Source organism: Ctenopharyngodon idella, chromosome 18 (genome assembly GCF_019924925.1).
Source record: "Ctenopharyngodon idella isolate HZGC_01 chromosome 18, HZGC01, whole genome shotgun sequence".
NCBI classification, from domain to species: domain Eukaryota; kingdom Metazoa; phylum Chordata; class Actinopteri; order Cypriniformes; family Xenocyprididae; genus Ctenopharyngodon; species Ctenopharyngodon idella.
In genome coordinates, this window is record NC_067237.1 from 30,320,505 (window position 1) to 30,344,524 (window position 24,020).

The 24,020-nt window shown below is 36.8% G+C and overlaps 1 protein-coding gene across 14 annotated transcripts in view; it reads right to left on the reverse strand.

The window, feature by feature from the left end:
* The window catches only part of c2cd5 (C2 calcium dependent domain containing 5), a 51,112-nt gene extending 27,507 nt beyond the window's left edge, over window positions 1-23,605 (reverse strand). For 4 of the 14 annotated variants that reach the window (XM_051870098.1, XM_051870099.1, XM_051870097.1 and 1 more), the window contains exons 1-12: window positions 23,326-23,605; window positions 22,599-22,700; window positions 22,368-22,454; window positions 22,114-22,285; window positions 20,429-20,524; window positions 20,112-20,267; window positions 18,813-19,017; window positions 12,028-12,201; window positions 11,211-11,365; window positions 6,538-6,738; window positions 4,774-4,862; window positions 3,679-3,787 (exon numbers count right to left, since the gene is read on the reverse strand). In XM_051870098.1, coding sequence (XP_051726058.1) covers window positions 3,679-3,787; window positions 4,774-4,862; window positions 6,538-6,738; window positions 11,211-11,365; window positions 12,028-12,201; window positions 18,813-19,017; window positions 20,112-20,267; window positions 20,429-20,524; window positions 22,114-22,285; window positions 22,368-22,454; window positions 22,599-22,688 — 1,534 coding nt within the window. In that variant the 5' untranslated portion in view covers window positions 22,689-22,700; window positions 23,326-23,605. Of the gene's footprint in view, window positions 1-3,678; window positions 3,788-4,773; window positions 4,863-6,537; window positions 6,739-11,210; window positions 11,366-12,027; window positions 12,202-18,812; window positions 19,018-20,111; window positions 20,268-20,428; window positions 20,525-22,113; window positions 22,286-22,367; window positions 22,455-22,598; window positions 22,748-23,325 lie in introns of all 14 variants that reach the window. The other 10 variants (XM_051870107.1, XM_051870106.1, XM_051870104.1 and 7 more) reach the window with 5 other exon arrangements.
* Between the last annotated feature and the right edge of the window lie 415 nt (window positions 23,606-24,020).

Genomic DNA, 24,020 nt, shown 5'->3' on the forward strand with positions numbered 1-24,020 from the left:
GTGCGCCCACATAAAATCACCTCGCAAACAGCTTGCGAGTACGGGGTAGAGGTCTTCACGGGTCCACTTGGATCCGAAAACCTGAGGTCTGACCAGAGACCCGAGCAGGTTCGAGTCCAAAACTTCGACAAGTGCCTCGGACACGGGTCGGGTTCAGTGGTCTTGGGTAATTTAAAATAATTTTTTTCCGAATGGACTCGAGAAGACCCGAATTCTTTTAAACTATGTCGCCATTTAATAAAATGTTATTATTTAAAACAATTCTATGACAAAGTTATCACACTTTTTAAGTTCTCTCTGAATCCACGATTGTACATGCATTGGATTATACGCACGGTTGCTTCCGCATTTACACTCAGTTGCTCCACATTTTTGCCTACCGTTTCAACGAACACCATCAGCATGGATTAAAATAAACTTTAATCATCTTATGGTCAGGTAAATAACATTATGAGATTATTCCTGACTAACTGCAGGGCTGCAGGCTGTGCACACGTCAAAGCCGTTTACGTTCGGGTCCAGTCGAGTTCGAAAATAGGCTACATGCTGCATAATTATTTATGCATGTTGGGTTCGGTAAGAAGTGATTCGGGTCGATCAGGTTGGGTACAGATTTGGGTACAGACCCGAGAAGACCTCTAGTACAGGGTTCTTTTTCACGGCTTATTGCACTCACGGTCAGAAAATAAAGGTACGCCGCTGTCACTGGGGCAGTACCCGAAGGTACAAAAGTGAAAAGGTACATCTTTGTACCTTACTTACCCCTAAATTGTACATATTAGTACCTTAAAGGTACATATTAGTACTTTAAAAATACATATTAGTACCTTTCTGCTTAAACGGCTAAATACACACAAAAATTATATTAAAATGCCTGTCTTGGCAAGTATCCCGGTAAACAAAGTCGGTAAATTACAGTGGTGGTCAGAATTATTGGCACCCTTGGTAAATATGATCAAAGATGACTGTAAAAATAAATCTGATGTTTGTTTTGGATCATTGTCCTGATGGAAGATCCAACCACGGCCCATTATTGGATTTCCAGCAGAAGCAGTCAGGTTTTGATTTTTTTTATCGGTTGGTATTTGATAGAATCCATGATACCATGTATCTGAACAAGATGTCCAGGACCTCCAGCAGAAAAATAGGCCCACAACATTAAAGATCCAGCAGTATATTTAACCGTGGGCATGGGGTATTTTTTATCCATGTGTGCACCAAACCCATCTGGTGGGTTTGCTGCCAAAAAGCTCTTTTTTTTTTTGTTTCATCTGACCATAGAAGCCGGTCCCGTTTGAAGTTCCAGTCTTGTCTGACAACTGAATATGCTGGAGATTGTTTCTGGATGAGAGCAGAGAATTTTTCTTGAAACCCTCCCGAACAACTTGTGGGGATGTAGGTGCTGTTTGATAATTTTTTTTTTGACTTTCTGAGACTCAAGACTCAACTAATCTCTGCAGTTCTCCAGCTGTGATCCTTGGAGAGTCTTTGGCCACTCAAACTTTCCTCCTCACTGCGCATTAGGATGATTTAGACACACGTCCTCTTCCAGGTAGATTTGTAACATCTTTAGTTGATTGGAACTTCTTAATTATTGCCCTGATAGTGGAAATTGGGATTTGCAATGCTTTAGCTATTTTCTTACAGCCACTTTCTATTGTGTGAAGCTCAACAATCTTTTGCTGCACATCAGAACTATATTCTTTGGTTTTACTCATTGTGATGAATGATTAAGGGAATTTGGTTTTTGTGTTTCCTCATGTTTATACTCCTGTGGAACAGGAAGTCATGGCTGGACAATTTCATGTTCATGATCACCCCGGTGTGCTAAAAAAAAAATGTAATTATGAATGGGAATATACTTCAGAGATATTTTACTCATAAAAAATTCTAGGGGTGCCAATTATTGTGGCCAACGTGTTTTGGAGAAAAACATTTATATCATAATGTGATTTTCCCACCCACTTTCAATTCTTTTCCTTCAATGAAAGGTTAGATTTTTGCTAATTTTATGAATTAAAGATCAAAAGGATAAACAATGAAGATTTATTTTACAGTCATCTTTAATCATATTTATCAAGGGTGCCAATAATTCTGACCACAACTGTATGTCTTAAGTGAACGTAAAAAGTTGAGAAAGAAAACGTGCAACAGTGCCTTGGATAATAAGGCACTTTAAGTTAATAAACCTGCTGCTGTATGTGTCATTAATGTTAATCAAACAACAAAAGACAAAGAGAAAAATCACTCACTGCTCTTGAATGAATAATGTTTGTAACTTTTATTTTAAGGATTAATCTGTATTTAATTTTTACAGTGAAGACTATCCAGTGTTATTTTACATTTGACTACTTTATTCAATTTCTGTAGTATTTCTGTACCTGAATACTACTGTTAAAAAGCTAAAAAACTTTGATTTTTATCTTTATTCTATTGTATTTATTTGTGCTACTGCTTGTAATTTATTTGATCTTATATTACTGACTGTTTGTAAAAATTAATTTTGAAATTAAGCTTACTTGTGCTGTGTGTAAGCTACTGCGTGAAAAAATTACCCTACTGTAAAAACACAAATGCATAGAGTGAGCATTTAGAACATTTAGAATTTAGGTGAAATAACTGTAATAAAAAAAAAAACATTTTCTAAAAAACACCCCCGCCCCCAACCCCATAAGAGTCACCTAAGGAGGGAATTACCCACACTTTCCAAAACGAAATTCAGGCCCTGCTGGAGAGGACAAACGTTAATGCCAAGGAATGGGGCATATGCATGGGGAGATGCAGAACATATACTGTACAAGGAACTGAAATTGTAAATACAACGAAATCTCGCACACAACATGCACAGTTCCAAACTGCCGCACGAACACACCTGCTGATTGGTCTGAGTTCTTACTAGGGCTGGGTACTGACATAAATTTCACAATTCAATTTCGATTCACAAGCTTGTGATTCAATTCTGATCTCAATTCGATTTAATTTTATATCAATTCATTTTATATCAATTCAACTGTGTATATATATCAGGTACAGTATATGTACATTTTTCTCAAGGAAAAATCTCTCTCAACTAATGCTGTAAACTATACAGGGAACCCTGTCAGTTGGCACAATAATATTAAAGGTTAAAATTAATAACTGGGTTCCATACAAACATTTAACTTGCACTTTTTATAATAATAACTTTTTAATTAAATAACTGTTTCTACTTCAAGTCGTTTTTTGAAAAATAAACATTTAAATGATGGCTGTTGTAACTTCGCTTGAACTGAGGTGGCTATGGCAATCTGTCACGCTACATTAAAGACCACCAAAGCGGTTTTTATTGTTTGAATTTCATAATTAAATTGACAGAAATTGAAAGCTGTGACTTTTTTTTAATATCAAAAGTAACAAAACAAAGCGATTTATTTGATGGAAGGTGCGCTACAAATAATGTTCAGTAAAGATTTGTTCACGCATCAACTGAAAACAGCATAGACTAAAAAGATTGATTCTTGGGGATTGAAGCATCAATATTAGTCAACCGATTAAAATCGAGAAATCAATATTCTCAACCCAGCCCTAGTCCTTACTACAGCAAAGTTTTGTTGTTTGAAATTATGTTAATATATCATATATGTAGTGTGTTGCAGGTATTTGTTTATATTTGTGCTTGTGTAATACAAGCCATCTTACCTGGGTTGTGGATTCGATCCAGAAGCTTTACTGAGCGTGCACTGACCACACCCCCCAAGTGAAGGAGAAATCCAGGAGGGAAGGAGGTCAACGTGAAGAAAGGGTATTCCTGAAACACACAGAATGGTGATGGAGGGGTCATACAGAACAGACAAAGGTGACCCACTGGCATTCTAGTAAATGTCATGAAGACAGGTGAACTTCTATACTGAAATCTTAACACATAACTGAAGATTTTATGGCGCAGAAATGGAAACCTGTTGGGTCGTGCGATTACATTGTCAATATTTAGCAATTGCAACAAGATTCATGCAGAGATTCAGACACTTTAGGCTCTTTTACTGGGTAACAACTCTGCATAATGCAATACATCAGGACTTTCAGTAGATGTAAGTGGTTTAAAAAGTGGTCCTCGGTTTAGATGCTCATAAATGCATATGGAGGCCCTTATATTTACTTAACATACCACTCAAATATATAATGAATATTAAAGAAGTCCTGATTAAAAGCCTGAACAAAATTGTTACCAGCACCTGATTTTCTTCTCATCCATGAGTGTGAAGACACAGGCTATAAGAACTCTGGCTATTCACTTACATGAATCATAATTTCATTATTTCACAAGACATTTCACGCCTGGACAAAATCAGACAAAGATCACAGCAAAACTGTGACATACAGGTAAACATGAGAGCTTCCTAGCACCTGTCAAAGGTTCTAGAACATTCTCCATGTAAATGAGTGCATAACCACATGACGCCCAAACCAATAGTCACAGTACTGATGTGTCATTGGTTTGATAATGAAGTCAATAAGACAGTAGAAGAGATGCAGGTCTTCCAGTTCAAAGTTCTCAAACAGGGAGGAGTTTGGGAAACAAGATAAATGAAAGATTCTACAACCAGAAAACATTCGGCATGCCCTTTCCAGACATACCCCTGTCCTAACAAATGCTTCAGAGGATGATGAAACCCCCTGAAGTCCAGTGAGAGAGCGATAGAGTGGGGAAACATAATTCTCATAATCACCAGTCTTTTGTGCATAAACTTGATAGTGAATATATAAACACATGTGAATATACTGTCTTTGTCTTACTCTCTGCTCCAGTGCTGATTGGGTCTGTTGCCTCAGAAGAGCTTTAAGAGGCCCCGCCTCCTTCCCTGCACTGCCGCCACTTCCCATTCCTGTTGGTGGTGAAGAGAGAGAAATTCAGGGGAAATGAAAGATGACAAACGATATTTCGCTTCTAAATAACCAAATAAACAATGTTACAATAACTCGTGCACTCACATACATTCACCTCTTCTGTGTGCCTATGCCTGTGTTTACATGCAGAGGAATAATCTTATATTAATTAAAATTGCATGGTTTTATATATATTTTGGTTTCTAGTAATATTATTCTGAATATATCTGCATATTTTTAAACTAAAGTACTTCCGGCCGCTATATGATACAGATCATTGTAAAGATCTGTAAACATAAGATCCGTAAAGATATTTTAAGCGAAAAGGAAACTGATATAGAGAAGAGCCTCATGGTCTACATTTAGTTATTTTTTGCTTTTGTGGGCTGTTGTCAAAGTAAGTAAAGAACATACATAGAGGAATATCAGAATACCTAAATAAATAATGCAAAAACGATTAATATACACTACAATTCAAAAGTTTGGGGTCTATAAGCTTTTTGCAAGAAATCTTTTATGCTCACAAAGGCTGCATTAATTGGATCAAAAATACAGTAAAACAGTAATATGATGAAAAGTACTGTTTTCTATTGTAATATATTTTAAAATGTAATTTATTCCTGTGATGTAAAGCTGAATTTTCAGCATCATTACTCCAGTCTTCAGTGTCACATGATCCTTCAGAAATCATTTGGTGCTCAAGAAACATTTCTTATAATTATCAAAGTTGGAAACAGTTGGCTGCTTAATATTTTTGTGGAAAATTATAAAAATTTTTGCCAGGATTCTTTGATGAATAGAAAGTTCAAAAGAACAACATTTATTTGAAATAGAAATTTTTTGTGACATTGTAAATGTCTTTACTGTCACTTTAGATAAATGTAATGCATCCTTGCTCCATAAAAGTATTAATTTCCTTCAAAAAAACAAAAAAACAAATCTTGCCCTAAACTTTTGAACGTCATTTGGTGCACATAGCCTTCATAGCCAGTAAGTGACTTTCTACACTCTATTAGGTAGAGAAGTGGTCTAATATAAAGACAGTGTAACTTCATCTTAAATTTGATAGATTTACTTCTATTTTGAAAACACAAGGCAAACTTTATATTCTAAAAATGTAATAATTACATTAGTTGGATAAACACTTAAAGTAATACAAATATGAACCCATAAAAAACATCCAGAGACTCATTTAGGAACATTTAAGAAATAACATTCATCACAATAACATTCAACTTCATCTGGTCAACATATCTGGACAGATTAAAACAATTAACAGACACATAAGCTCAGAGCCCAGGCACTAGAAAATGAGATTTTATGGAATCAGCAAATAAGAGATGACTGAGGGAAGCTGGTTTGCTTTTCTTGTTTGCTCTTCCATTGGTGGAGAAATCGAACTTGCAGTAAGGCTGAAAAAACATGCAAGTGGGGTTTTGTTAAATCAGAGTGCTCAAAAGACATTAAACCACACTGCTCTATTGTAAGCACAGTGCATTTGCCGAAATACGTATGTGGGCAAATGAGGAAAAATCCATTTGTTAGTACAATTTATGCAGAGACGGGCGTGATATTCTGCCAGAGGGCAGCACAGGGGTTGGGGTGTGGTCACACTGGATGCAATCACTGCACCAAGGGTCAAAGGTCATTGGGACAGCAGTGGGTGTGTCCTACCAGAGGCCGCCAGCAGCAGTTCCTCACTGAAAGACACGCTCTTTCGAAGCATGGCTGTGTCTGATTGGCTGACATGGAGAGGGGGAGGAGTTGTACTCCTGGAGGCCATCCCTGGCCGAAAGTGACGGGGCAGATGGGCAGAGGGGAGGGGAGATGATTCAGATTCAAGGGCGGGAGAACTGGGACACAGAAATATCCTCGCTGACAGAGAAAGAATGAGAAAGAAGGAGAGTTTGGGGAGGAAAGGTATGAAGACATTCACATAAGAAAAAAAGAAAGAGGGGTGGGTGACTAAAATGTAAACAGAAAGAGGAACCCAGAAAGACAGGGATGCAAACTGATGAGAGGTAATAAAAAGTTCAGACAGTCACAAGTTTCCAAGGGCTTTATTTCCAGCAGGTTATTTTTTAAGGTATGCACTGTATACAGTTCATCCAAAAACTTGAAACTTCTGTCAGAATGACTTTTATAGTCCATTTCAGAACTTTGACTTGACTTCGACTTTAACTAATTATCATAATTTGGTTTGCTCCTCATACAAAGCTCTCTTATCACTTGAAAAGACTCTGATTAGTCATATGGACTACAAAAATTATGCTTTTATGTTTTTTTAACACTGATTTTTTTTTTTAGCTTGACAGACCTGGTCACTATAAACTAATGTTGTATGGAAACAGAACGACAATAGGGTGAAAAAATAACATTTTCATATTTGGGTGAATAATACCTCTAAAGTGGGATTATCAAACCTTTTCAAACCATTTTATTTAAAAATGTAGAAAACATAATTGTACAGTTTAGGTAAATATTTGGGGGCGTGTTTCGAGGCTTGTCGCAAACAATTTTCTTTCTCCATTGTGTGGTGTCATTATGATTATTTAACTGATCCTGATTGAGACAGAGCATCCCCAATCTCAAATCGTAAATGACTCTCGATCGGGCTGCCTCTGACGTAATACCCACGATTGCCAATAAGAGTGAACAAGCGTCACCTACCGGATGTTGCATGCTTCTTTAGCTGAAACTTGCAGCCACAAACATACCACGAAAGAGGAGTATTGAGAAAGAAGATCACCCATGCTCTTTTTTTTTCGACTTTGTTTTTCCACTGGAAAGCAGAAAGCGTGGCAGGACAGCCTGCTGACAATGTCAACTGTCCTCCATTTGTTTTTCTTCTCAAGTCACATTTGATCTCGCGAGTCTCTGTGAGATCTCGTCTCACTGTGAAATCGTTTCTGCAATCAACAGGTGTGTGGTCTTGCAGTCCAGTCGAATTATCTAGAGTGTGCATTCAGAGCATTATAATGTTAAAAATTGTCTGAAACTGTCATTATGTTTTTGGTCTCCCACAGTTTTAAAATCAGTTAAGATTTGAAAATTGTCTAGTGTGTCCAAGGCTTTACTCTGTCACAGGATGATTAAAGTGATTTAAGAGGAAAGGAGAAAAGTTTGGAAAACTTTATAGTCATTATCACAATAAAAAAAATTAAAAAATAGTGCTAAAAGAATTTAAATCATCATGTTTTGTAATTTAGGGTGTCTACAAGGAAAAGCTGCACCTTATCTTTTGCTTTTCAAAGAGTGTCTTAAGTTGTGAAACATTTGGAAAAACACTCAGCACATTTACGCAGACTATCTGTGCTAGCAATGCTGTAGTCAAGCACATGATCACCCAATCAAAAGCAAAAACTAGCACTTTTATACAAGTCCAGTTAAATATCAAACTTATATCTAACTTTACAAAATACCTCTTCAGAGGCTTCATGTTAAAGGGATAATCCATCCAAAAGTTAACACTCTGGAGTCGGGAAACGCATGGTGCGTTTTGCTGGATTTTTTTCCACATAGCAGCAAAATCAACTTAAAATATTTTTGTCATAGAAACAGAAGTAATATATCAACTGAAACTACAGAATTTCTTCTTTTATTTGTGTACACTCAAGAGTTAAAACAAAATGTTGTGCTTTTTGCAAAATAAAGAAAACTAACATGATGCGTGATCTGTCGTCTCCCTCTGATAGTCCTCAGAAAATGAGCTGTAACTTAGTGAATACTAATCACAAAAAAATGAGACATATGTCTAAAGAAATGTTGAAATGTCAGGTTTTAAATCATGTAAGTCAAATTGAAAACAAATATTCTCTGTTTATGTAATCTGTACGAAAAGAGAAGGTTGTCAGACGTTTGCGAGTCAGCTCATTATCCGCTAATGCGGCGACGCCCACGGAGCGCGGGCGCTATACAGACGCAAATTCTGAGGTGATTCATTCAACAGAGTGAACGCCCGCATCAGCTCAGAAAAACGCATCAAGCTTGGTCAGTTTCATGTAGGCTACTTTTCATCATTTTGAGATGAAAAGAGATGCGGTGAAGAATAATTCTAAAAGGATTTACCTCAGAGGAAGAGCTGGTTTCACTTTCATTTCGAGGATCAACTATCGAGCCGATGATTGTGAAAGGTAAGTTTTTATTATTCTTTAGTTCTTTATTCTAATTGCGATATAGTGTCTATGAATATTAAACCACAAAAAAAACTGTTTAAATATGAATCCTGCAAGTTTTGTGTGTCTCAGTGCGAATTAATGGGGCAGATCGACTTACATTAGTAAATTGCCATGGTTATTCCCAAACTATATTGCTATACTGAGATGAGTGAAATCGACAGAAATACGTAATAAACACTGAAATAAAATGTGTTAGCAATTTATTAAACTGCACATTAACATTTAGGCTCTATAACAAATATAATATATAAAATGCCATAGAGGTAATATGAATGTTTAGACGCTTTGCATCACAGAAATAGATTTTTTTTTTTAAGTATATTAAAATAGAAAACCATTATTTTAAATTGTAGTAATATTTCACAGTATTGCTGTTTTTTTTCTGTATTTTTGATCAAATAAGCATGCTTGATGAGCATGAGACTTCTTTCAAAAATATTATAAATAGTAATGCGTCCAATCTTTTGACTGGTACTGTAATTTAAAATATAATAGGCCTATACAAAATTTTCTTCACATGATGTGCAATAATACGTGCATGCATAAGATCACAAAAATCATGTTTTGTGTTAAGAGTGGACATAATACAATAGCTGATAAGATCCTGTTATCAGCATGCTCACAGAGGTTTTTTTTTTTCCTTTTATCTCACAGATTTGAGCATCATAGTGACCAGATATTGGCCCACATTGGACTGCATGCATATGATACTGAGATCACTGACTGGAAGCAGGAAAGACTTTTTTTCCCCTCCATTGCAGAAACACCAAATGCCAGGTATGTGATGTTCACATGTATCTTTGAACAGGATTTATTTCCAGGTATAACTGTGTACTCAAAATGTGTCTTTGACTCTCATTTATATAGTTAACTATATTCTAAATAAACTTTTAAAAAATGATATATGTCTTTTGTCACTGCAATCTTAGTTGACTCAGTCACATTCCTGACCTAATGGCTCATTATGCGGCTCATTGGGGCAGGGTCTTAATCTCCTCAGGTGTGAATCACAGCATTATTCATGAAGATTCACACCTCTTCGCATACGGGCTTCCTAAACAAAATGTGTCTTAGAAATTTAAAATCAATGTTTTTTGTGTCCGAGTAGGCAGAATGATTTTAACATCACTTTGAAGCAAAAACTGTAGACTAAAATATACAGTTCCCAAAAGTCTTATGAAAAAACATTTAGTATGCATTTTGAGGCCTTATTTTAGTGACTTATTTTTTTTTACTTATTGTTTTTTCAAAAACCACGCATATAGGTAATACTCTCAAAAATACAAACATGTACATACTTGTTGCTCACATATTATTGTAGCCCAGTTTGTGCTGAATACAGTGTAATGAGACTTTTGTCATTAATATCTTTATAAACAACTGAAAAAAGCACAAATGTCAGGGCATGTTAAAACTACTCCAGGCCCCCAAATCAGCCTCAGACTCCAGAGGGTTAAAATTCTCTTAAAAGTCTTCATTTACTCACCTTCATGTCATTGTCAACTGACTTACTTTCTTCTGCGGAACACAAAAGAAGATATTATGGAGAATGTTGGGAACCAAACAACATTGGACCCCAATGACTTCCATAGTATGGACAAAAAATGTTCTCAAAATATATTTTTTGTGTTATACAGAGGAATGAAAGTCATACAGGTTTGGAACGACATGAGGGTGAGTAAATAATGACAGAATGTTCATTTTTGGGTGACCTATCTCTTTAAAAATGTAACCTTACTGTAAAAATATAAGCTCCATGGTTCAGCATGAAACAAATAATAAGTGACCTATTTTGTATAACAAACCGAGGATTTAGCATAAAGGTGAGTAGTTTGCATCCCTGGAAAGATAATAAAAGAATAAAGTAGACCAAATTATAATTTCTTAAAATTCCAAATGCACAAAATCCGAGATCACAGCCTTGAATCAAATAAAAATAAACATATCACACATGCAGATAAAAAAAATAATGGAGGGACAAGACAAAAAACATTGAATAAACACAAAACTAGACCAAAATAAACAAAGACACTGTGCCCTACACCCTCTGCCTTGAAGCCTTGATACTGGGGTCAGCGCACTGATATTGATTAAAATCAAGACCCCGTGGAAAGAGAGAGAGAGTGTCTGGCAGAGTGCCTGAGGTCAGGTGGGGGACGGGTATCTTACCGGTTTTGGGGGTTAGGCTGAGCTCGGTGTCAGAGGAGGAGGACTGGCGACTGTAGGACTTGGAGGGGGAGAAGGAGGAGAAGGTTTGTGCTCTCAGAGGGGTGGGGGGTCCCGAGGACAACGGGACGCCTGGGGCCTCCTCCCCAAAACCTGGCCTGTCAGAGCAAGGAGTAACACACACCATCAACACACACGGACTCACAGGGTCATACATGAGGACTGTGCCCATGTGCGTGTGCTTGAGCATGTGCATGTGTGTGTGTTTGTGTGAAGAAGGATTAGAGGTAGAGAAATAAAGGAGGAAAAGTGTTGACTGCTTGCTGCTGAAAGGGTAGAGTGCGTGAGGATGTCAAGAAGAGACAGGAAAGCACGTGATGTTGTGGGCATGGATAGCAAAAATAAATGGAGAAAAATCCAACACTGTGAAAACTGAAACAGAGGCAGAACGCAAATGAGATGAACAAGAAGCGTGTTTCAGCCAACCAAAGCACAACGCTTTGATAACAAGGGTCGACTACTGCCTTTACAAGGCCAAAATGTAAAATTCAACAACCCTGCCTGAGAATAAAGGTACACACGCACAACTTAAAAACACAGAAGCTAAACCCACACCTCTGATTGGATATACTCCATAAGTGACAGCTGAATGCAGCTCACTGATTAGTCAGAGGCGTTTTAAATCTGTAAACGAGGTTGCTTTGGCAGCTGAAGGGAGGGGGTCTGGTGATGTCGTAGCTGTCTGCCAATGAAGAACAAGGGGTGGTGAGAGGTCCGTGGCGGGGTCGTGACAGGGTCATGGGGGTCGTGGGGTACCTGCCTACACTGCCTGGCTCTGGGGGCTTCTGAGCTCCTGTGTCTGGGTTTCATACCGGCGAACAGCAGTGTTGGCACAGAAACGGAGAAGCCCTGAGAAAGACGACTGCTCGCACTGTGAACTGGACTGCTGTGTGTGGAACGACATCCGAGAGTGGAAGGAGCAGCCTGCGGAGAGCTACACACACATTCACGCATATTTCATACATTAAACACACACGCACCACTGTGTACTGTACAATCACAGAGAACGGGGACGCACACATGTAACATTGACAACACAAACATGCACGCGCACACATAGGGGTGGGAGAAAAAAAAATCTGTTCTCTGGATATTTCAGTGTTTTCCCATAAAAATGCTCTACGAAGGCATCATTTATGCCATTTGGAATGCAGTATAAATTAGATAAACAAAACTCAACTACTGACAGACGTTTGCTTTCAAATGCTCACATGCACTTTCTTTGTGTTCATTCTAAAGGGGGCAAAATTAAAGGATTAGTTCACTTCAGAATTAAAATTTCCTGATAATTTACTCACCCTTATGTCATCCAAGATGTTTATGTCTTTCTTTCTTCAGTTGAAAAGAAATTACGTTTTTTAAGGAAAACACTGCAGGATTTTTCTCCATATAGTGGATTTCACCAGAGTACAACCGGTTGAAGGTCCAAATTGCGGTTTCAGTGCAGCTTCAAAGCACTCTACACGATCCCAGATGAGGAATAAGAGTCTTGTCTAGCAAAACGATCAGTCATTTTCTAAAAAAAATTAAAATTTATGTACTTTTTAACCCCAAATGCTCGTCTTGCACTAGTGGTGCGTCACGCATTACGTAATCACGTTGGAAAGGTCACGCGTGACATAGGCAGAAGTACCGCAGTAAGGCGAAAAACTCCATCTCATTTTCTCCTCCAACTTCAAAATCGTCTGACATCCTTGTTTTACCTTTTTTTTAAAAAGCTGTTTGACTTAGTCTTTGCACGTTAGCTTTGTAAACACTGGATCGATACTTCCACCTACATCACGTGTAGGGATGGGTACCGAAACCCAGTATTAAATTGGCCCCGGGGCTAAATTATGAAAGACCGGTGTATCGATAAGCTCTGACTTTAACGGTTCTGCTATCAGTATTGGAGAAATTATGAAGAAATACATGTGCATTTATTATTGCTATGTAGACATTATCTTGCAAATTCTATCTCGCCAGAGTAGCCAGCTGTTTCTGTATCTGCATCTATGATGCATTTTTGCTTATCGCAATCCAGAAGAGAGATCGCGCTCACGCAGAGGAGCTACAGCGCGCGCACAACATTTAAACCCTGTTTAATTGTGACGATGGAGGAGAGAACTAAACAACTAAACGTCTGCTTACAGTTTAGGCCTGTGATATTAAGCTAATGTTATTTTTGATTTTGATTTTGGCTTCCAAGGATCATCAGAAAGAAGATATTTGAGGTAAAACTATTAAAAACTATCTTCGTTTCGTCTAGCATACCTTCATTCTCTTCACAGCTGTGCACGTTCGTTCCTCCCTAAACCCAAACTTAACGTCAGAATCAGCACAATCAGTGATTGTTGTAAAATGCAGTCTTTACTGTTGCTAAATTGCGGTAAATGTTTGATAATTATTATCAACGTTTTAAAACGCTGAAAGGACAATAATCCGCGCAAGAGACGCTGTTCCCCGGGCTGAATTGTGTGACCACACTCCAAAACGGATCGCAAATAGGCAAACAAATTACACTTCAGGCTTTGGGTGCACGTCCAAACGATCAAATACACACAAAAATATGTTAGAATGACCGGCTTGGAGAGTGTTTAGCTACTTAAACGCAGTTTATATCGTAAGTATACATGAACAGCTGGGAAAAAATCCGATGTGTGTTAATATCTATTGTTTTAAAGTGACAGCAGTCACCTTCTGACGATTGTGCCATCAATGTTAATCAAACAACAAGATGCAAAGAGAAAATCACTCGCTGCTCTTCACCGGAATATAGTTAGCTTTAATAAGCATTAATCTATAAATTTATACTGTGAAAACCATGCAGTTTTATTTTACATTTGGTTACTTAGATTTCTTTTATAGGCTAGGCCTATATTAGGCCTACCTGAACACATGAAAAAATTAAAGCACTTTATTTCATTTGTATCTTTGTTTTATTGTATTTGTCAGTTTGTTTTACTTTGTTTCTTTGTTCATGTTCTTACTGTATCTTATATAAAACACCAAAAATGCCTGCACACTATAATATAAAGCAATGTTAATTCAGCTCTTAATTTGTTATATATATATATATATATATATATATACACACACAAAAAGTACCGATAAGAATACCGTTAAAGTACCGGATTGATAAGCAGTATCGGTAAGAGTAGTAATACCGTTAAAACCTTAACGATACCCATCCCTAGTCACGTGTGACCTTTCCAACATGATTACATAATGCGTGGCGCATCGCAGAGCTAGTGCAAGACGAGCATTTGTTAAAAAGTATATAATTTTTATTTTTTTATCGTTTTGCTAGACAAGACCCTTATTCTTTGGCTGGGATCGTGTAGAGCCATTTGAAGCTGCGTTGAAACTGCAATTTGGACCTTCAATCCGCTGTACTCTGGTGAAGTCCACTATATGGAGAAAAATCCTGGGATGTTTTTCTCAAAAACCATAATTTATTTTCAACTGAAGAAAGAAAGACATAAACATCTTGGATGAAATGGGGGTGAGTAAATTATCAGGAAATTTTAATTCTGAAGTGAACTAATCCTTTAATGTAAACAATAATAAAATAGGGTAAAATGGATCTGTGCATTAGTGTGGATGCAGCCTATTAGACCTGCCAATGTCTAGGATTTAAAATACTAATCAAAAGAAAAGGAAAAAACAATTCCTCAGTGCCCTTGTCTGAAAAACTTTTAGATACTTAAAACATTCTCAGATACTGAAAGCACTTTTTGCTTATTGCTTGTATTGTGTTTCTTCGTTGCCTTTTAATATTTTATATTGCTTTTGATACTATATTTAGAATAGATATATACATTTGAAGCTATTTAGATAATTTAATAGATATTTAATAATTATTAACAATTATTTTGATTTATTAATAATTTCTAATTATTTTAAGTAGTACTTATAATTACCTAAGTAATTTAACGAAAATATACAAATTAATTTGATATTTGATATTCAAAGTTGGTAAACTCTAATAATAATAATAATAATAACAAAAAACAATCAATAATCATTTTAGAATTGGATCATGATTACCCAAAATTGGAATTGGATCGGATTGTGATATGCTTAAAAGATTCCCACCCCTACGCACACACCCAAGGCAGACCGCTTCAAAAAACGAAATGGTAGAAAAGACCATATTGGCTGTTTCTTAAAAACCTAGTGAGTTGACTACCTAGACAGCACAAAAAATGCTGTCTAGTTAGGCAGGTCACTGCCGTTCAAACATTCTTAGCTCCTTAGAGAGCAAGGGAAAAGACAACACAAACACAAAACACAACAGACTCAAGGCAGCACTCCGGATGCAAACCACGGCTAGTTCTGAAACGCACAACTGTAGAGCATTTAACCTTTAAGCCGTCTGACACAAACACATGCTAGTGCAGGAGAGATGCAGCATGCAGGAGAACATCAGAAGAAAAAGACAGCGAGAGCAAGAGGGAGATAGAGGACATGCAGGGAGAACAAGATTGTGGTGTGTTTGTGTGTTGAGAATGCACTTTTTGTCGAAATTATAAAACAGCAACTCATAAAACAAACACACACACACCCTCATACTCATTTATAAATATATAAACAGAAAACAGTGTGCAATTGTAAAGCATTTTCTTTTTCATGTTGCATTAATACCTGTTTAATAAAACCAAAGGAACATTAGAACATCTGATTAAATTATTTTAATAATAATAAATTGCTGTGGATAAAAAATGTCTGCTAAATAGATGTAAATTACAATACACTAACGTTCAAAGGTTTGGGGTCAGTTTTTTTTAAGAAATTAAAGGCACAATATGTAGTTTTTCACCACTAGAGGTCGCTTATTCAAAACAAAGGCGTAGCTTGATGATGCCTTGATTTTGCGGAATCATGGGAAGTGTTGTCTTCACGTCTACAGCCGGTGGAAATGAATCCAACAGGGCTCGGGCAGAAATCATTTTAATGGATGAGTTAATGTATTAAAGATTTATTAACATTACTGTAGTATGAAGCAGGGTGTGGCTGAAAGGCCGCTGGAGCGATTGCTAATGAGAGATGAGCGTGACATGTCTCAAGAGCAGTGGAACTTTTATTATGCCGCAGACGACCGCTTCCGCTTCTTCCAAGCGTATGTGGGGTAAACGCAACACAGTTTTATCATATTAGATACATTTGTGTGTTGAAAGTTGTTATAATGCTATTCTGTGTGTTTGCTCTGTGTCTACTATGAGACACTTGTTGCACACTGCAGTAAGCTAGATCGATATTAGGCATGGTAAAGCATGGTATTCGTGGTAAATCAAGAAACGAGATTTAAACAGTAATAGGGCCCTATGAAATCCGTTTTATTTTTTCCCAAATTCCGTTTTTCCGTTTAAATTTTTCTGGATTCCATTTTTTTCCGTTTTATTTTTTTTTTGGACTTCATTTTAATGGTTAAATTCAATTTTAGTAATCAAAAAGCATGTCTAATTAATTGAAATAATGAAACTTATCCAATTTACCAACAATTTATTAAAAGTTTAACAAAAAATACAAATTTTTTGGGCCCTATGATATACGATTTCTGTCAAATTCCCTCAAATTCTGTTTTATTTTTACCAAATTCTGTTTTCCGTTTTAACTTTTCTGGATTCCATTTTAATGGTTTTATTACATTTTAATAATCAAAAAGCATGTTTAATTAATTGAATTCTTAAAAACAACAAAATTTATTAATTAAAAAATGTATTTTTATGAAATGTTTAGTTTTTTCAGAAATTCTGCGGCGTATTTTAATTTTTCTAGCAATCAAATGAACGCGTACCATTTAATTTATCTTTTAATCATGAAATTAATCTTTTTTGTCAAACAATGTGCTGCACAACAGAGCTTTACTGTTAAATTAAAACATGGAAGAAATACTGAGATTATTGTTTAAAAATATAGTTTTAATAATTTATTATTAAATTAATTTATCTAAATTCTACTGTACAACACTTACATGTTTCTGTCAAGTTAAATCGAACTTTTTATTTTGACGGGTTGCCTAGAGCTTTGAGTTTCTCTGTGTTCATGACGATAGTTTTCTCAAACAAAGCGGTTAAATGCTGATGAAGTGACTTTCAGAGCAGCTCTGGAGATGAATTTCGTGCGTTCATTTCCTCATAAAGTGAGGCGACTGAGGATGAAAACACCGCGAGCGTCGCACGTGCTTCTGTGTGTGCGTGTGTACGTGCGCGTGTGTGTGAGGTAAATGAAACCGCGCTTCCGTGTCATTCATTTCAGAGGCACACAGGCATGCAGGATTCATATTTAAATAGTCTTTTTGCGGTTTAATATTTATGGACACTAGTCTATATTGCGATTTGATTTAAGTGTACTGACCTGCTTTTAATTCATTCATCAAAAATTTGACAAATTCCGTGACATTCCGTGTTATACGCTAAATTTAGTTTTTATGACTGGATTCCGTGATTCTGACCACGTTTTCTGCATCGCGGAAATCATAGGGCCCTACAATAAGACTTACTGTGTTGAGCTATATCACAATGATTCGTTTTCTGTCGATGAATGTATCCAAACAGTTGCTCACCTGTTTAATAAAACACATAATATATTAAAGCGTCTTTGGTGTTTCCATGGTTTCTTCAAAATAAAACCAGAAATCGAGGGTAACGCGGGCATGAAGTCATTGATAGGCGACGCACGGTCCGTGTCCTGGTTAAAATTGCTTATTTCACTGGATTTAAACATTCTTAGAAACATTTGGGATAATGTAAGCACACAAGTCAATAAAATATATAACACTGTTCTAGTGGTTTTTGGACATTTTAATCCAAAAATCTTACATATTGTGCTTTTAATAGTTTTATTCAGCAAGGATATATAATATTGATCAACAAAAATTCTATTTCAAATAAATGCTGTTCTTTTGAACCTTCTATTCATTAAAAAAATAAGCAGCACAACAGTTTTCTTGAGCAGAAAATCGGCATATTAGAATGATTTCTGAAGGATCATGTGACACTGAAGACTGGAGTCATGATGCTGAAAATTCAGCTTTGCATCACAGGAAAGTATTACATTTTAAAATATATTAAAATGGAAAACAGTCATTTTAAATTGTAATAATATTTTCACAATATTAATGTTTTTACTGTATTTATGTTTTATTTTTTGATCAAATAAATGCAGCTTTGGTGAGCATAACATACTTCTTTCAATAATCTTAAAGACCCCAAAGTTTTGAATGGTAGTGTACAGTGAGTAAAAATTCACTGAAAACAAACAGCCTCTATTTTTATTAAAGGGGTGTAAAATTGCATGGATGCACTTTGATTTCTAAAATAATAACTCATGTACAACACTTTCATTTCTAATCCAAAATTAAATTCTTGATCTATTTTTAGTTTAAAAGAAATCTAATCTAATGTACTGCAGATGAACTGAGATAGCTGTAAGAAAAGCAAAACAACAACAATTTCCAAATCTCTTTAAGAAAATAATGCAAGATTTAATGCTGACATGCACATACGCATAAACAGGGGCATTTTATCCTTGAGGTGGTTTGTGTTTGTATGTGACACTTACTCTTTCATGTCTTTTGAAGGAGAGGAGTTGCTGGGGAGTGTGGCTGTGGCAGGGAGTGTGCTGATTTTCTCAAGTGTGCAGGCTGTCCCGATGGCACGAACCACAAGGCCTGATTCCCCTTCCAGATCAAAACACTGCAGGTACCCAACCACTGCATTCCCTCCCATCTCCAGCACCTTCAGCCCAATCTTCCTCTGCAATTCACCTACAACAGAAACATATATGCATTTACACACTCACCACATGAGCCAATGAGTCGGCGTTTTGATGTAAAACCTGGAAGCGCTGAACGTAAACAGTGTATGAGAATGACAGGGAAGAGAAGATACTGTTGAATAAAGTCGTTATTTTTGTTTTGTTTTTGCGCATAAAAAGTATTCTCGTCGCTTCATAACATTAAGGTTGAACCACTGCAGTCACGTCGACTTTTTTAACTATGTCTTTAGTATCTTTCTGGAACTTGAAAGTGGTGGTTAAATTGCTGTCTATGGATGAGCCATATACCTCTAGGATTTCATCAAAAATATTTTAATTTGTGTTCCGAAGATGAACGAAGGTCGTACAGGTGTGGAACAACATGAGGGTGAATAATTAATGACAGAATTTTAACTTTTGGGTGAAATAACCATTTGAAAAGTGTTAAAATATTGTCTAATTCTCGTGAACCCAATATTGTGTATCCTCTCGTCTCGTGAGCTAAGTGTATCATCAACACATCCCTAGTCAGAATTATAAATAAGGATATAAATAATATAAATAAGGTTAGAATTATTGAACTCCATTTCTAATAAGCTCCATCTATTTGACCGGCACTTGTTCATCGAAGTCTGTGAAGTTAAACTTAGACTCGCTTGCTGTCAGGATAATCCTTTACATGAAATGGAAATATTTGCATGAATTTGTAACATTTACAACTGTAAGATGTAAGTTCTGCATCTCAAACGCATTAAACAACACAGACATGTAACAGAAGGACAAGCCACATTGGTTTATGATTTAGTTTGAAGCACTTAATATAAAGCAAGTCTCAAGTTTAAGATGACTTGGATTGTGCACTTATCTAGCAGCAGTGTCCTTCATTATTTTTCAGATGTGTTCGCAAAGGATACTTTCCCATCCTATGGGGGAAACTCATTGCATACACAGAGAAGCTCCACACATGCAGTGGTTAAAATAAGCACTGTATTCATTCAGTGCACATGAGTACCATATTTTAGTATGAATGCGTATACCGTTACACCCTTATCAGCAACCTAATGGAACAATGCATATCTCCTACATATGTATAAGTATAAGTACCTGACATGAGAAAGATGAGTCTCTGTCGGGCCTCGTTTGATGCACGAGGGGTTCTGATACGGTCGATCCACTGGTACTCTGGATCCTCATTCACCACAAGCTCTTCCACAAAGCCATGAATCATAACGGCCCGGTAACATCGGGGAATGGATGTTGCTGGAAAAAAAGAGAATGTGAGAGAAAATTCTCAGAGAAAGATAAAAAATAAAGAGAGAAAAGTGAGTGGAGCAGGGTAGATAGTGAAGGAAGAAGGTTGTCAAATGGAATAAAGTAAAGAAGTACAAGAGGCAATGGAAGCAGATGATCTAGATACTTACTACAGAAGAATTTAACCCCACATGAAGACTGTCTGAAGCGGTTCAGGTCATTGAAGAGATCCACCTTCACCAGCACATTAATTTCCCCTCTTATACCTGAACACAAGCATGTCATTACAACAAAACAATTCAGAACTCTTCAATATTACAGACTAAGGGTGTTTTCAGACCTGTAGATTGTTTGCTTTGTTCTGAAACAGGGATTAAAATTGGTACAATGTTTAAATTTTTTTTTTGGTTTGGCTTTCACAAGGAAACATTTCTAAACTGACCAAAATTTGTAAGCTAATACAAGTCACATGAGAGTAATCTGTCCTCTCATTGGTCAGCATGCAAATTTCAACCCACGATTCATTCTGAGAGGCATTAAAGGTGCAATATGTAAGATTTTCTGTCCGCTAGAGGTCGCTAGTGGCCTATTCAAAACAAAGGCGTAGCTTGATGACGGCAAGTTTGAGCGCGGAATCTTGGGAGATGTGGTCTTCACCTCACAGCCGGTGGAAAAGAATTGGGATAGGACTCGGGAAGAAATCATGTTCATGGGTGCGATTATTAACGTTACTGTAGTATGAAGCAGAGCAGGACCGAGTGTTGTGGGAGCTGAACGAGGCCGCTGGAGCGATTGCGCAACACGCTGCGAGCAGCGGAACTTTTATTATGCCAGTCGCCGGCGCCGCTTCCGCTTTTCCGGTCATGAGTATGAGGTAACACAGCTCTGTTTATCATATAAGATACATTTGAGTGTGTTGAAAATGTTATAACGTTACTCTGTGCGTTCACTCGGTGGATGCTATGTAAGCACACTGCAGTAAGCTAGATCGATTTTAGAATACCATATTAAATGCTGGGTGACTTGTGTTGATAAATGGCATTCAATTAATTTTAAAACGTATTGTATGATGGAGAAAATGCTGTATTACTGTTACTAAAAATAAAGCTGTAAATCTGATTATGCTATGTTAGCTACTTAACAAAATAGTGTTTTTCTCTGAGGCATGGTAAAGCATGGTACTCGCAAAAAAATCAAGAAAATTAGATTTAAACAGTAAGACTAAACGTGTTGAGCTATATAACAATAATTAGTTTTCTTTCTATAAATATATCAAAACAGTTGTTCCATTGTCTATTAAAACATGGAAATATTAAAGCGTCTTTGGTGTTTCCATGGTTTCTACAAAATAAAACTGAGGGTAACGCAGGTATGACGCAATTGATAGGCAACTCCTCACACGTCCCGGAGCCTTGGTTAAAATTGCAATTTTCTCACGATTTACAAATAGTTGCAAACATTTGGGATATTGTAAGTACTCAAGTGAACAAAATATATAACACTGGCCTTGTGGTTTTTGGATATTTTACTGCAAAATTCTTACATATTGCACCTTTAACTAAACGAACACTGCTGCTTTTTACTCAGCGTACATAATTACCCATCATATATTGTGATACAGACTGTTTCATTGTCCGTTGGGTTCGGATAGCCGTCTCACCAAAAGCAAATCACTCCACCTCGTTCAGGCAATCTCGGACAGATTTTTTTTTTTTTTTGGTGTTGATTCGAGTCTTGCAGTCTTCATTTATGCCTACATGAACTGAACTAAGGGAGAAAATGTACCACTTTCCAAAACAAACACTCCAAATGAGCCAGGTGTGAAAAACCCCTACATTTGCTTACGAATACACACCATGTATAGTGTCATAAATGGGGAGCCAGCCAGAGATGACAGTAGCAGCTTCACTGCAGAGTAATGGATCAATGTCAATGTAAACCTTTCCAATAGCATCATTAGCGCTGTATGTGTCATGGTCAAGAACAGTTATCTGCAATGGCTCATCCTGCAAATCCTCGTCATCCACCTGAAGGTAAAACAAAGATAAACATAGGGAATAAACTCCATAAAAATCCAAACTATAGCAGGACAAAGTAGAAAGACCTTACCTCGAATTTGAACCACTCAGAATTCCACTGAGGATTCAGGGACTTGGGGTATACATCCGTTTTAAATGTTGTGTTTCCAAACTTCACCTGTGGAACAAAACTTTATAAGTACTGATCTATGATATAAAGAGGGCTCTTCTTCAAAACTTGAGCTGGCTACTTAGACAGCATTTTTTTTTATCTAATTTGCAGAGCAGAGTGACTTCATTAACAGACTAGTGATCAACTGACCTCCACGAAGGCATCTGTGAGATCGCTGGCACGGTCCATGACAGGCAGGTGCCGCCCTGCAACTATCTTCGCCTTTAACTTCCCAGGCATTATTCTTCTAGTCTTGTTATTTGAACACACATACACACTGTTTATAAACTGGATCAAGGCTAAACAGTAAAAAAAACAGATCCTAAGCAACGTGACCCAGATACATCTCTACTTGAAACAGGTGACCAAAACAGGTGCTTTTGACAGATTAGAGGACAGACAGAAGAGACAGAGACTACTGATGCAGATATATTCTCAAATATATATATATGCACCTTGTTCATGTATATATTATTATATACATGTTTAATATTAAAATAATATTAGCCATGTAAACATGATCTTTTCCTAATTTTAAGAAAATAATTAAATTTTACAGCTAATAAATATACGTAGGTTATATTTCTGGGTTCACCTCACGGTGAGCAGATTAGTCTCATGAACCTTAAATCATTAGACGTAAAATAAGAGCACCAAAAACATTTTATGAAAGTCATATATCGATAATAATTCTTAAACAAAATATATATGCATAGCTCTGTATGGTTCAGGCAGTAAGCAAAGCGTAGCTGCATTCACATTGTCAATACAACACAGCAGTAATATATTAGACAAAAAAGCATGTTTATATAATGATCTGTAGACAAACTACTCAGATAAATGAGATTATTTTAGTGTTTTGATCCTGTCAGCTCACCAGAGTTTCACCTTAGCGGTTCAATCTGACATTAAAGTCTCTCCACCGATCCTCGCACCGATTGAAACGTTTCTTCTATCATGATTAGATCTCAGGAAGGTGCAGCGTCGATTCTGTGATGCATTTTGGTCGCTATCATATCAAAATGTTTATGTTTATACGGCTAATTTCAAAAATAAAATCGTCTGTCAGATGCAATGGCTTGCGCAGAATCAGGCGCATCGCTCACGCACACGCAGGTGGGAGGGGCGGGCAAGCTAGAGCACATCCGGGTCACGGACATTGACGACATTCGCATGTGGGTTTTTGGGTCAGGTGTGTGTTTTTACATCCAAAGTTTTTTTTTTTCCATCATACAACATCTATCTTAAATTTTCACACTATCAAATAACTGCACAAATAAGCATTGAACTTTTCCCATGTGTCGAGGATTAAAAGTCTTTAACGTCTTAAACTAATCCCATTGCATTCAGAGCCAAATCAGCCAGTGGATGGTGTAGCCAGGCCTGTTATTAGTCTACCATTATTAAACCTAGCTATCCCACTGAGATCCTCCTATGTAGCATGTGTAAACACATATTTAATGCCACATAAGCCTACTTGCACTTTATAATATGTTATTTAATATGTGTAGCTCATGTTCATATTGTAATTTATTGGATAGGGGGAGAGTGGGGTAAGATGAGCCAGTGGGT